The 12,899-nt window shown below is 36.2% G+C and overlaps 1 protein-coding gene across 1 annotated transcript; it reads left to right on the top strand.

Annotated features, from left to right (window-relative positions):
- Positions 1 to 450: 450 nt before the first annotated feature.
- LOC306862911 (sodium-dependent proline transporter-like) lies at positions 451 to 12,895 on the top strand. Its single transcript, XM_079406003.1, has 15 exons — positions 451 to 1,098; positions 2,219 to 2,414; positions 3,818 to 3,949; positions 4,203 to 4,351; positions 4,466 to 4,509; positions 5,535 to 5,673; positions 6,456 to 6,590; positions 6,676 to 6,779; positions 6,862 to 6,986; positions 7,115 to 7,227; positions 8,407 to 8,544; positions 8,738 to 8,837; positions 9,961 to 10,079; positions 10,421 to 10,594; positions 11,262 to 12,895. Exons 1-15 carry the CDS (start codon positions 976 to 978, stop codon positions 11,427 to 11,429), a joined length of 1,959 nt encoding a protein of 652 aa, XP_079262129.1. The 5' UTR covers positions 451 to 975; the 3' UTR covers positions 11,430 to 12,895.
- The last annotated feature ends 4 nt before the right edge of the window (positions 12,896 to 12,899 follow it).

The raw sequence follows: 12,899 nt of genomic DNA, 5'->3' as shown, positions 1-12,899 counted from the left end.
AGGCTGATTGCCTCCATGCCACGCCGCATTGAAGCAGTAATTTCTGCAAAAGGATTCCCGACCAAGTATTGAGTGCATAACTGAACATAATTATTTGAAGGTTGACTTTTTTTGTATTAAAAACACTTTTCTTTTATTGGTCGGATGAAATATGCAAATTGTTTGAGATAGGAATTTTGGGTTTTCATGAGCTGTATGCCAAAATCATCAATATTAAAACAATAAAAGGCTTGAACTACTTCAGTTGTGTGTAATGAATCTAAAATATATAAAAGTCTAATGTTTATCAGTACATTACAGAAAATAATGAACTTTATCACAATATGCTAATTTTTTGAGAAGGGTATATTGACTGAATAAAGCTATTTACATTTAGGCTAATTAACAATTAAATACATTTCTGCATTTGTTGTTGACTCACAAATCGAGTTTATGTCATACCAAGCCAGCACACACTGCGGTTTCCTGCTGTTGTAGTGAACTCGGTGAAGTGGCTTCCTGTTGCAATGAGACCAATTCGCTTCGTAGAGCGAGATGCTTGGAAGCTGACAACCGACAGTATTTATTTATTATTATTATTATTTTGCTAGACTAAAATAAAGCTTTCACATTCGATGTCACATCTGAGACACATTAGCCTACCATAAATTGACGCCCCGGCGTATAGAGACACAGGACTTGTCAACAAAGAAAGACAGAGACTGAAAGCTAAACACGTAACTTACTGATAAGTATTAAAATGATGCAGTAAGGGAATGACCAGCAGTGCTCTCAGGAGGGGCATTACTAGTTTACCTGCAGGAAGGTGAGAGCACTCCTCCCTTCATCGACTGTTCTCCCTCCCCCAACCAACAACATGGATCATCGCAGTCCACCTGCGCTTTTTATTCAAGGTTACGCTATTTTATTCTAACGCGATCTGTGTAAGGTCTCTAAAGCTTTACAGTCTCTTTTAAAAGTCAACCAGGAGTTTCGATGAAACCATTAAGTGAACAATGTAGCGAGCATCAGAAGAAAAGCGCCGGGGAGATGCCGAGTGAGGAGACGAGGACAGCACCTGGAAACGGTGTGACTGTGAACGCAGCTCCTACAAGAGAGGTACTTCAAATACACACTAATACTTAGTTTAAACTAAAACATTTGATGTTATTTGAGTTTTGAAAGAAACTTGGAGTCGGTTGAACACTGTTGGCTTGCTGGTCTGTCGAGGTAACACAACCCGTCTGTCCTCATTCCTGTCCATGGCTGCGTTTAACCACGTTTTCACTCTTGTGTTGTGTGTGTGTTTTTATAAATAGTATTGTTAAATATGTGTTAAGAAATACTTCATCCAAAAATGGAAATTCTGACATCATTTAATCACCCCCATTTGGTTCCAAAAATGACTTTTAGAACTTCAGTCACCACCATACCCTTTTATTGCATCTTATTTCTAAACCGTGAATGGTGACTCATGTTCATTTTTGGATGAGCTATACCTTTAGGACCCCCTTATTTTTTTCATCATCATACCACAGAGAAAAATCTAATAATAATAATTATGAGTATTATTGATAATATAATTCATATTCATATGATGAAAATGCATGTAAATAATGTCAGTGACAGCCTTGATCAGTAGTGTGTCATCCATGTTCCTTTAGCAATCAAATTACTTCCCTTTTATCTCACTAGGGTACACACTAGAGAGACTGACCATTAGTTCCTCAATCTGGACTGCATAGTAAACGACAGTACATTTTTTTTATATTGTATACAGCTGAGAAGAGAAGTAATGTAAACTAGATTTTAAAAACCCTTGATGTTGGCTTGTCTGAGAAAGCCATGGTGAAAAGTTTGAAGTAGTTTTAAAAGCTAGTTTACATTACTAGCTGTATACAATATAAAAACACATACTGTAGTTTACTATGCAGTCAAGAAAGATTGAGGAACTAATGGTCAGTTTGGTCTCTGCAATGTGTATCAAAAGACCCAACCCTTATGTCTCTAAAACATTCTGGTTTTGGCTTGAGTTTCTTTTTTTGGCTTGTTCATGTTGCTGTGCTGTTGATAAGGTGCTCTAAATCGTTGCTAGGGTGTGACTAGGCAGTTGCCAGGGTGATAGCCTCAGCTTTATATCTTCTGATTTAATTACTGGATGACAAAGAGGTGTGCTGTTGATCTGTTACATGGCTGTATTTGATCAGTGATCATAAGCTTTGAATGATCATCTTGACAGAGTCCAGGACAGCAAAACGGGATTGTGTCTTCTCCTGATGTCTCCAGCCCTCCATCCTCTACACCAGCTCCTCCTGCTCAGCCTCCCAGAGATCAGTGGGGCGGCAAATATGAATTTCTGCTCTCCTGTATTGGCTACTGTGTGGGCCTGGGAAATGTCTGGAGGTTCCCCTACCTCTGTTACCGAAACGGAGGAGGTGAGTGACAGTACAGTAAATATGAACGCTAATCTGTTTAGATGGACAGAATGTACATTGTGGGTCGTTTGAGTTGTAAACACAAGCTATTCTGTAAAGGTATGGTCACATTTACTGCTTTTCAGCAAAATACAGTCATTTTAATACGAATCTACATAATTGGGGAGTTTTGCATGAGGGCCAAAAAGTTCCCAAAGCAGATTTTGCTCATGTTCAAGTTGGTCTTGCAAAATGGCTGTGTTGACCGTCAGAAAAATTTAGCTAATGTGACCACACCTTATTACTAAAAAGTCTGTCTGAAATAAGTAACCATGATTTATAACACATAAAAAAAATCCTAAGAGATTTTTATGAACTTTCTGTGTAAATGGGTCTTTCATTGGTAAACTAGGATGTCTGGTTACTCTAAGCTGAAATCTATCCTTCTGTCCAACCAACCAAAACCAAAAACCTTTACCTGTAGTAGGGAGGAGGGCACATTCCTCTTTAAACCTCTGAAACAAATTTGCTTAAACCAAGAAGGCCTCAAAAGGGAAGAAATTTGCAAATTAAAGATGGGTAGTAATACAAATGAAGAGACCTGTTCACGGATTGTTGGAGGGTGATGTAGAAAAGTACTGTCATTTCCTCGAGCTGGACTTAAAGATGCTTTTATGTTTCATGTTACAGTAATTCTTAGAAACGAGAGACTCTAATTGACAATCATGATGAAGAGAGTGAATAAATTGTAAAAAAACAAACATGACGAATTTCATGGATTGCACTAAACAGCACTTTGAAGGTCAACTCTGAAGTAAATACCAAACTTAAAACACAATGAGAACCGGTGGTGTCTGAAAGTGGACACTGAAATTGCTCCCATTTCTCTTACATATTACACACCGAAATATGCACACACACACACACACACACACACTGTTGTTTCAATTCTGTTCATGAAATGATTGGTCAAATCCAGTAATAACAGCACTTGTAACGTACAGAATGTTTTAGCTTTAAACATTGTATTTATAATAGTGTTTATTAAACGATTTGCATGGTTTTAGTAGACCTATCTAACGTGAATAATATAAATCCTGAAGAGGGAAAATCCTATTGACAAGTGCCTGTGATTTAGGAGTGTTGAGTCACTAGCACAAACTACATAATTTGAGGTTGTGGCTTAGTGGTTAGTGCACATGCTCTAGCTTGCTGAGGTGTGATGCTTATGCAGGTGAACTTTGAATTCAACTCATGTTTTTTGAAATCTTGTTCCAGTTTCCTCATCCCATCACTTCCTGTCTTGTATTCACTGTTGGTATGAATAGAAGTGGTTAAAAGTCCTACGATAAATATTAACAACAGGAATTAAAATGGAAAATTCATATTTATAATGTCATAAACCTTGACTTGTTGGGTTGCAGGTGTGTTTCTCATCCCATACTTCATCATGCTCTTCTTCACGGGAATGCCGCTCTTCCTCATGGAGCTCAGTCTGGGCCAGTATGGAGCCGCGGGTCCCATCACCGTCTGGAAGTGCTGTCCCCTCCTCAAAGGTAGCACTACACATGTAATTCATCAATTCAGCGGCATAATCATAGTTTGTAAATATAGGACTGTGATTATGTAAATTTGGTTTTGAGTTATTCATTATTGAGTTATTCAGTTTTGATATTCATTATTCAAAGTCTTGGAGCTCCACTTTGCATAAGACGAAAGAATTAATGGTCCTTCTGTTTTGTGATATTTAGTAATTAAATACAGGGCTAAACAAATGGAGATGATTGTGTTGTCCTGGTCTCATTGCAGGGATTGGTATAGGGATGCTGTGTGTGTCCACTCTTGTGTGTCTCTATTATAATGTCATTATCGCTTGGACGTTCTACTACCTGGGCAGTTCTTTCCAGAGCCCTCTGCCCTGGTCATGTGATGCTCTTCATAACATTGCCTTTTGTGGAGTAAGTCTTACTTGTCTGCTAGTAGGTTAACATCGAATGTTGATTATCATCTACGTTCTCCAGATGAATCAGATATGTTTTTCTTATTCAGAATAATCTCGGTTTTCTTCACAGAACGAAACTAATACCACCCAAAGTCCCTCTGAGGTCTTCTGGAAGTAAGAATTCTCAGTTTCTCTTTACAAATTTATGAAACTAGTCTGTTACCTTTCTTTTTTAGAAATAAATACAATTAAATGAAAACGTATTTAAGAATAATTAAAATAAAAATGATTTATTAATTTAATTTTAATGTTTAAATTTTAATGCTATCACTGATTTAAAGTAGTAAATTAATATGAAGTATCTGTGTAAAATCATACAATGTGCAGAGATCTGAATTAATTTGTATTCCACCTTTTTTTTTAACATTTTGTGTTTTAGTAAAAGTGTTGTAGTTTGTAAAAATATTTGAAATACTGGGAAATTTTATGAAAACAATTATTAATCCGAGCGTTCCACTGAAATCTGGGGTTTAAATTTGCTTGCATTAATTAATACATTAGGTATCATGAATTAATAATGAAATAATATAATATAAAAATATTTATAGCATTTATTAATGTTGAATTATTAATATACTATTACGTTCATGTTAATTTATTATTTTAAATGTTAAATATGTATATGTTGAAATTAACATTAACCTATACTAGTGATAAGAAGTTTGGGATAGATCATGTGACACTGAAAATATACTTTTAGAAAATGTTGAATTGCATTGAATTTTCTTGTAATTTTTGAATCAAATAAATGCAGCCTTGGTGAGAATTCTTTCAAAAACATAGAACATCTTACATTAATAATATATGTTGATTAATAAATGCTGTAAAATATTCTTTGCTCAATGTCATGTTCACCTTCATTAACTGCTGTTACCAAATTTATTTTGCTCATGTTTCATGTTTGTTCACAGCCTTGAATCTAAAAATACCACAGTTAGTGGTGTGATAATGTACAGCAAACATGCGTTCAAGTCCAAAGTACTGCTGTTACTGGCACATACAGACCTAAATAATCTATTCTAGTCTTCTGTGGTGGGATTAATGCTCATGTACCACAAAACCACAGCTGAAACACTCTGAGACTGTTAACATGCAATGAAGCCTATGACACAATTCACACTCTGTTTGTGTGTCTTCAGTGAAAAGGTTCTGGGTGTAGTGAACAGCAAAGGGCTGCATAATCCCGGTCCAGTGCGTTGGCCTCTGGCTCTGTGCTTGCTGGCTGCCTGGGTCGTCATTTTCCTTTGCATGCTCAAGGGCATTCGCAGCTCCGGCAAGGTAAGACCTCACCCAGACACACCCGAAAGCCTTACAGAGATCCACAGCACATCCAACTGGCTTCCTTCCCGATAGGAAAATAAATGTAGACCAGTAGGCCATTTTAGTTTCACTGAGATACTATTACAATTTTTATTAATATTTTGGATTTTTTTGTGAGTTTTTCTTTTTACTTATAAAGTTTAAGTAATTTTATTGTTTATTAGATTTTTTAACATGTCTATATAGTGCCTATGAATGTTTATTTCCATTTTAGTTTTAGTTATTTTAGTACGTCAAGTGGAAACACTAGTTTAGTGATCAATTCTTACTTTTAACTAGTTGCTTATTAGCATGCATATTATTAGCATTTTATTAGTACTTATAAAGCATATGTTAATGCCTTATTCTACATGACCATATTGTAGATCCCTCAATCCTACCCCATACCTGAACTTAACAACTAACTTACTAACTATTAATAAATAGAAAAATAGTTTTTTGAGGTATAAGTTGTAGTTAATAGTTAGTTAATAGTAAGAATTGGTCCCCAAACTAAAACCCATCAAGTTAAGGTAAATGAAAATGGAAATGAAAAATGCTTATTTTATATTTTATTTCAGTTTACATGTACTGTATTTTACCTCAAGTAATGGAAATGTTTTTATAGTTTTAGCTTTAATTAACTATAATAACCTTGGTGTGGATGTAAAACTTCATATGAGGCCATTTCAGAGCAGATGAGAAAATGTTCTACACAAAGAACATGAAGCTACACTTTCCCATCTTTCCTCTGATGTCAGGTGGTGTATGTGACTGCCACCTTCCCCTATTTTGTGCTGGTGGTCCTCATCATCAGAGGGGCCACCCTTGAGGGCTCCTTAAACGGTATCGCCTTCTACCTCACTCCAAACTGGGCCCATCTGGCTGATGCACAGGTACCATTTCCTAAACAACACAATTTTTTAAATAAATGCTAGAATTTTCCATTCCCTACAGTTCTGTATTGTATTGTCATTTTAGGTTTGGAATGATGCTGCATCGCAGATCTTCTATTCTTTGGGTATTGGGGTTGGTGGTCTCCTGTCAATGGCGTCTTACAATAAATTTGACAATAATGTCATCAGGTCAGGCTTTTTACTGTGGAAAAACACTTAGTTTTCCTCTTAACGTTACTTCAAAGTCTCAAAATGATTTCTCATCTCGCAGGGACACTATAATCATCACCATAGGGAACTGCGGGACTAGCTTTTTTGCAGGCTTTGCCATTTTCTCTATCCTGGGTCATATGGCTTGGAGGAAGGGCGTGCCTGTGGGTCAGGTGGCAGACTCAGGTACATCCTGTTTAGCCTGTCATGTTACTTCACTTTCTTCTGACATCCTGTATAGCTCAGCAATTAAAATATTTTCACATCCTTGCAATTCCAAAGCTAGTGGATAATTTGTAATTTTATTGTATTAGGTCCTGGTCTGGCATTTGTTGCCTACCCAGAAGCCTTGGCTCTTCTCCCTGGATCAGCATTTTGGTCCATTCTGTTTTTTCTCATGCTCTTTATGCTGGGAGTGGATACACTGGTAAGACCCTCCAGTGCATTTAGGTTTTCTCGAGTTTGACAGTTTTTCATGCGGCAGACAGATTGCTAGCGTCACACCATATACAAATAAAGAAGAGTTCAAAGGTTTGGGCTTGGTAGGAATTTTTTTTTAAAGGAAGTCTCTTAAGCTCTCCAAGGCTGCATTTATTTGTTTTACAGTAAAATAGTAATATTGTAACTTATTTTTTACAATAAAAAACATTTTATTCCTATGATAACGAAGCTGAATTTTTTTTGTAGCCATTACTCCAGTCAATAATAGTCTTTTGTAACATTATGAATGTCTTTACTGTCACTTTTGATTAATTTAATGCAACTTTTCTGAATAAAAATATTGATTTCTTAAAAACATCTTACTGACCCCAAACTTTTGAATTGTAGTGCATACGGCTGTTCACATGTGTACACACAAAAATAATCATTTGAATTCACAAATTCAATGAAAGAAAGAAAAAATCCACATTGAACGACTGAAAAGATTTTAAGAAAAATCACAGCAATTTATTAATCAAGTGTGGTAACTGTGTATAATATGAATCCAAGTGATCAGGTTTCAGTGTTTTCAGATTAGATATGTGACTTTATAAAACGTCTGTGCTCAGGAAGCAGATTTGTCAAGAGATGTGTGAAATAACACATGTATATCCTGTCTTACTGCACAGCCCGTCACTGAGCTTACTTCAGTAAATGTGCATGAGTACACAGCGGTTTTCCTCTGTCATCACCTGAAATCCCTGTTTGTCTCTCTGTGTCTCAAATATCAGTTTCTACCCATTTGTTGCTAAAATATCAGTCGATGTGAAATTATATATTTATAATTTCACATCGACTGATATTTTGGCAACAATTGGGCAGAAACTGATGTAATTATTATATTTCTATAATATAAAAATATATTATAGTATGTGTATATGTAAATATATAGGTACATAAGTTTCACCTGTAAATCCATCTATATGGTTTGCATGGCTCTCTGTAAATGTGAATGTGAGAACAAACAGATGATGGCACACAGCAGTCCTTGTGTTACCCTAACAGCAAACCGAGGATCTGTTTAATGTAGATGTCAGGGAAACTTATGACATATTTGCACACTCCTGACAGGTTAGTCCTTTGTTTAATTCTTGCTATTGTGAAGTTCTCTCTCTCTATCCTGCAGTTTGGTAACATGGAGGGGATCTGTACAGCTGTGATGGATGAGTTTCCTCAGCTCAGATCCAATCTGAAGCTCAAGACGCTGTTCCTGGCGCTGCTCTGTTTCACCTTCTATCTCTTGGGCCTGCTGCTCATCACTGATGTAAGAGCAACAAACTGACCGATAATAGGACTTAGTAGTTGACATTTTTATAAATACATGTGTACAGATGTCTGTAATGTTTAAATCACAATTCATCAACTTGTCCATCTTCATATTGTCCATTAGTGATTCTTTTAACAGTGTTTTTGTTGTCATATACATATGCTTTTTGTTTTCTGTTTTCCCATCACAGGGTGGGATATACTGGTTCACGCTCATAGACGCCTTCAGCACAAGCTTTGGTCTCATCATCATTACTCTCTTCATGTGTATTGGCATCTCATTCTTTTATGGTACACTTATTTTCATTTCGTCCTGGGTGATGGGCTGATATTGATAGGGCTTCTGATGAAGAACACATATTCAGTTTTTTTGAGAGGCGCTTTATAAAATATTCTGCCTTGTTTTCTGAGTTACAAGAAATAATGATTTATTTATTTTAGATGGATGACATACATTTCTGCTCAATCAAATTTTCACAGCATGAACATTAAATAAATAGTTCATGCTAAAATTAACATTTACTGGAAATTTACTCCTCCTCAGTGACCCAAGATGTAGATGAGTTTGTTTGTTTATTAGAACCGATTTGGAGAAATTTAGCATTGCATCACTTGGTCACCAATGGATCCTCTGCAGTGAATGGGTGCCGTCAGAATGACCAAACAGCTGATAAAAACACCACTATAATCCACATGACTCCACTCCATCAATTAACACCTTGTAAAGTGATAAACAAGTTTTGAAAAAATCACCTTGTCTGAATCAGGAGATCACAGATTACAAGTGAAAACAGTTCTAAACAAATATGTCTGTATTTTCATGTAAGTGGACAACAGCGGATGCAATTTTTTACTTTGGATGAGTTGTGAAAATTATAGCCTTGTATTTTGGCCAGAAGCAACGGTTTGAAGTTAAAACGCCTTAATGATGGATTTGTTTTTTAAAAACATACATCTTTTCACTTCACAAGACTTCACAAGTTTGCTTGTGGATTATTGTAATGTTTTTGTCAGCTGTTTGGACTCTCATTCTGATGGCACCCATTCACTGCAGAGGATCCATTGGTGAATAAGTAATGTAATGTTTAATTTCTTTAAATCTGTTCCTATAAAAACTCATATATGTCTAGGATGGCTTGAGAGTGAGTACATTTTCAGCAAATTTTCCTATTCCATTAAAACCTTTTTTTTGCCCCAATCATAAACCTGTCTCAAATGGCACATAAAAAAACAAACTGTAGTTTTATCAATTTACATGCAGTGTTTCCTCATAGTAATATCCCATTCAGTGGTTTGGTTAAGTTAAAGTGTCTGCTAAATATCAGCTTCTCTGTCAACAGCAGCAATTCTTTTAATGTGATGTGACTGCACCCTGTGATCTATATAATGTTTGCATATGCTGATGTAATTGCAGGGGTGAACCAGTTCTGTCAGGACATTGTGGACATGATCTGTCACTGTCCTCCTTGGTGCACAAAACTGCTATTGTACTTCAAAGCCTGCTGGGTGGTTTTCACCCCCTTCCTGTTAACGGTGGGTGTCCTGTTTTTGATTTGGTTTGGTTTATTGGAATCACCCTCATATTTTAGTATGTAGTGATGCATGAGGTTTCTGTATAAGAGGAACAGTTATATAATTGTAAATGTTATACGGAAATATTCATTTATAAGGGTTTGAGCATAATCATACTACAGTAATGTCAGAAACTTGGCTTTACTGCAGAGTGGAATCAAACACCATGTCTGTCCTGTGCCCAGTGTAATGAATAATTCAGTTGCTGAGACACTGTATCTCACTGACAGTGATATACCCATTACAGAATGAGGCCTCAGTCTTTATATTCAGAATGCTAAGAGATTGTTTTCTCTTTACAGTTCATCCTGACCTACATCTTCATCGAGATGTACCGTACGCCCCTGCGCTACGGCGCCTATGTGTTCCCGACCTGGGGCAAAGCGTTGGGTGTATGTATGGGCGCCTTCTGCTGTCTGCAGATTCTCATCTGGGCCATTGTGGCCATCAGTAAAGAGTCTGGCACTCTTAAAGATGTAAGTCCCTTCAAATCCACCATATTTATACATTTGAGGTCAGTAAGATTCAAAGAAAGAATACTTTTATTCAGACAGAATGCATAAAATTGATCAAAAATCACATTTAGAATGTTACAAAAGATTTCCATTTCAAATAAATGTGGTTCTATTGACCTTTATTCATAAAAAAAAAATAAAAAAAATCCTGTCACGGTTTTCACAAAAATATTAAGCAGCACAGCTGTTTTCAACATTGATAATAATAAGTGTTTCTTGAGCACCAAATCAGCATATTAGAATGGTTTCTGAAGGATCACGTGACGCTGAAGACTGGAGTAATGATGCTGAAAATATAGCTTTGCCATCACAGGAAAATATTACATTTTACAACTTGTATTACAAGTTGTTTTACTGTATTTTTAATCAAATAAATGCAGCCTTGGTGAGCATTAAACATTAAAATCATCAAAACATTAAAAAGAATCTTGGCCCATATGCATATGCTACTTTTTACAAATATATATATATATATATATATATATATACGTACATATATGTATATATTTGTTAATGTACATTTTTAAATAATATTTAATTCAATATATAGTGTACCAGAGTTACTTTTTATTGTTTAGAATTGTATGAGCAGATATGTGTGACATGTTCATACGTTTATTGCGTTCAGCGCTTCCAGAAATCCATTCGTCCCCTCAATTCCTGGCGTGTTAACAACATAAACACGGCCTCTCAGGAGCAGCACGTGGAGCCTCAGCAAGTTGAGGGACCCTTCACGGTTAACCTGACTGAAGCGGACTTCACCGCCATGAACTGGGAGGCCATAAGCGAGGCGTAACACTGCCCCAAATGTTGGGAAGTCGGAACTGTGGAACATCTCAAAAGGACAAGTCAAGAGGACTTCTGTTTGGAGAATCGTCCACTCCTCCTCACCAGTCCAGCTGGACTTAAATGAACATTTAAACGATTGTAAAAATGACATTTAATACAATTTTTTAATTTATGCTGCTTACTCATTTGACATAGTACCGGGCCTAAAGCCAAAACCGGAGGCCGAGAAACACAAAAGACATCTGGATCCTTTGGCTGAATTTGTGATGTCCTAAGGATTCCATTTCATACCGTGCATCATATCATGATGTCATGTTCAACAAGTCTTTTCATCAAAGAGTGTATAGGCTTTTAAAAGGTAACAGAACTAGTAACATGATCTATTTTTATTCACGAGCCAGGACAGACAGGAGCCTTTAGGAGACATTGTTTAACAAAGAAGATATTTGAAATAGTAACCATTCACTAGAATAAAATAAAATGTATTACAAGAGGCATCGTAAAGCCTCTGTAGAATGTTTAAATATGCTGTACAAAAATATACCCTTTTCATAACCTTTTTGAAATGCCACAAATCCAGCAAATAAATTTAGAATGGTTCCATGAATTGTTCTCAGCAGAAGCTGTTTGTTTACCAGATTCAGCTTATTTCAGTTGTCACACTATGAATAAAGCAAACTTCCTTATGACAGAAGAGGCGCTGAAACAGGTTTGTTTATTCGGAGCACTATGGTAACAATGGTAAACCTGACCTTGTTGGGGCTTTGTTGTGGACACTAACTCATCGAGCTATCTTGATTTAGATGGTTTCACTGAGTGTGCCTAGCCATTTAATGTTCTGCTCCACAGCGGCTGATGCAAACAAACCTTCAGCAGATGTTAAATACACCAGAGAAATGTGTACAGAGTGCACTGGCAAAAAAAAAAAAAGCTCCGGTATTCATGGTTTTCAGCTTAGTCTGCATGAACAATTCAAAACTTTGCTTTATATATCCACGGAGTGACTGAACGTGTGTCTACTGCGTTGGTGTATATTTCATAGTGGATTTCTGCGAACAGTGATGGAATAGCTACTTCCTGTAAAGGTTGACATTTACAGATTTATCAATAGCTCCATGACGCAAAGAGGTTTTCAAAAAATCCAATGCAGAGGAAGTTACCCTATAAACCTGCTTAGCCCTGAGAACTATCAAACGTTATTTTTGGTTAAGAAAATCTTAAATTATACCTCATTTTGCTTGTGCTTTATGGAATATAGTTTCTGCTAATTTAAGAATTTTATATATATATATAAAGATCACAGTTTCTACAAAAACATTGAACAACTTCTTCAAAATTGCTAAATAGTAAAAAAAATATTTCTTGACAAAATCATGTGCTTTGCCATCACAGGAATAAACACATTTTTTGTTTATTTATTGATTGATTGATTTAATCTAACTGACCCCAAGTTGAGCGGCAGTGTACTCTCCGAATA

This window comes from Barbus barbus (genome assembly GCF_936440315.1).
Source record: "Barbus barbus genome assembly, chromosome: 43".
Classification (NCBI taxonomy): domain Eukaryota; kingdom Metazoa; phylum Chordata; class Actinopteri; order Cypriniformes; family Cyprinidae; genus Barbus; species Barbus barbus.
The sequence above is the reverse complement of the archived record's forward strand: the minus strand, read 5'-3'. Positions and strand labels throughout refer to the sequence as shown.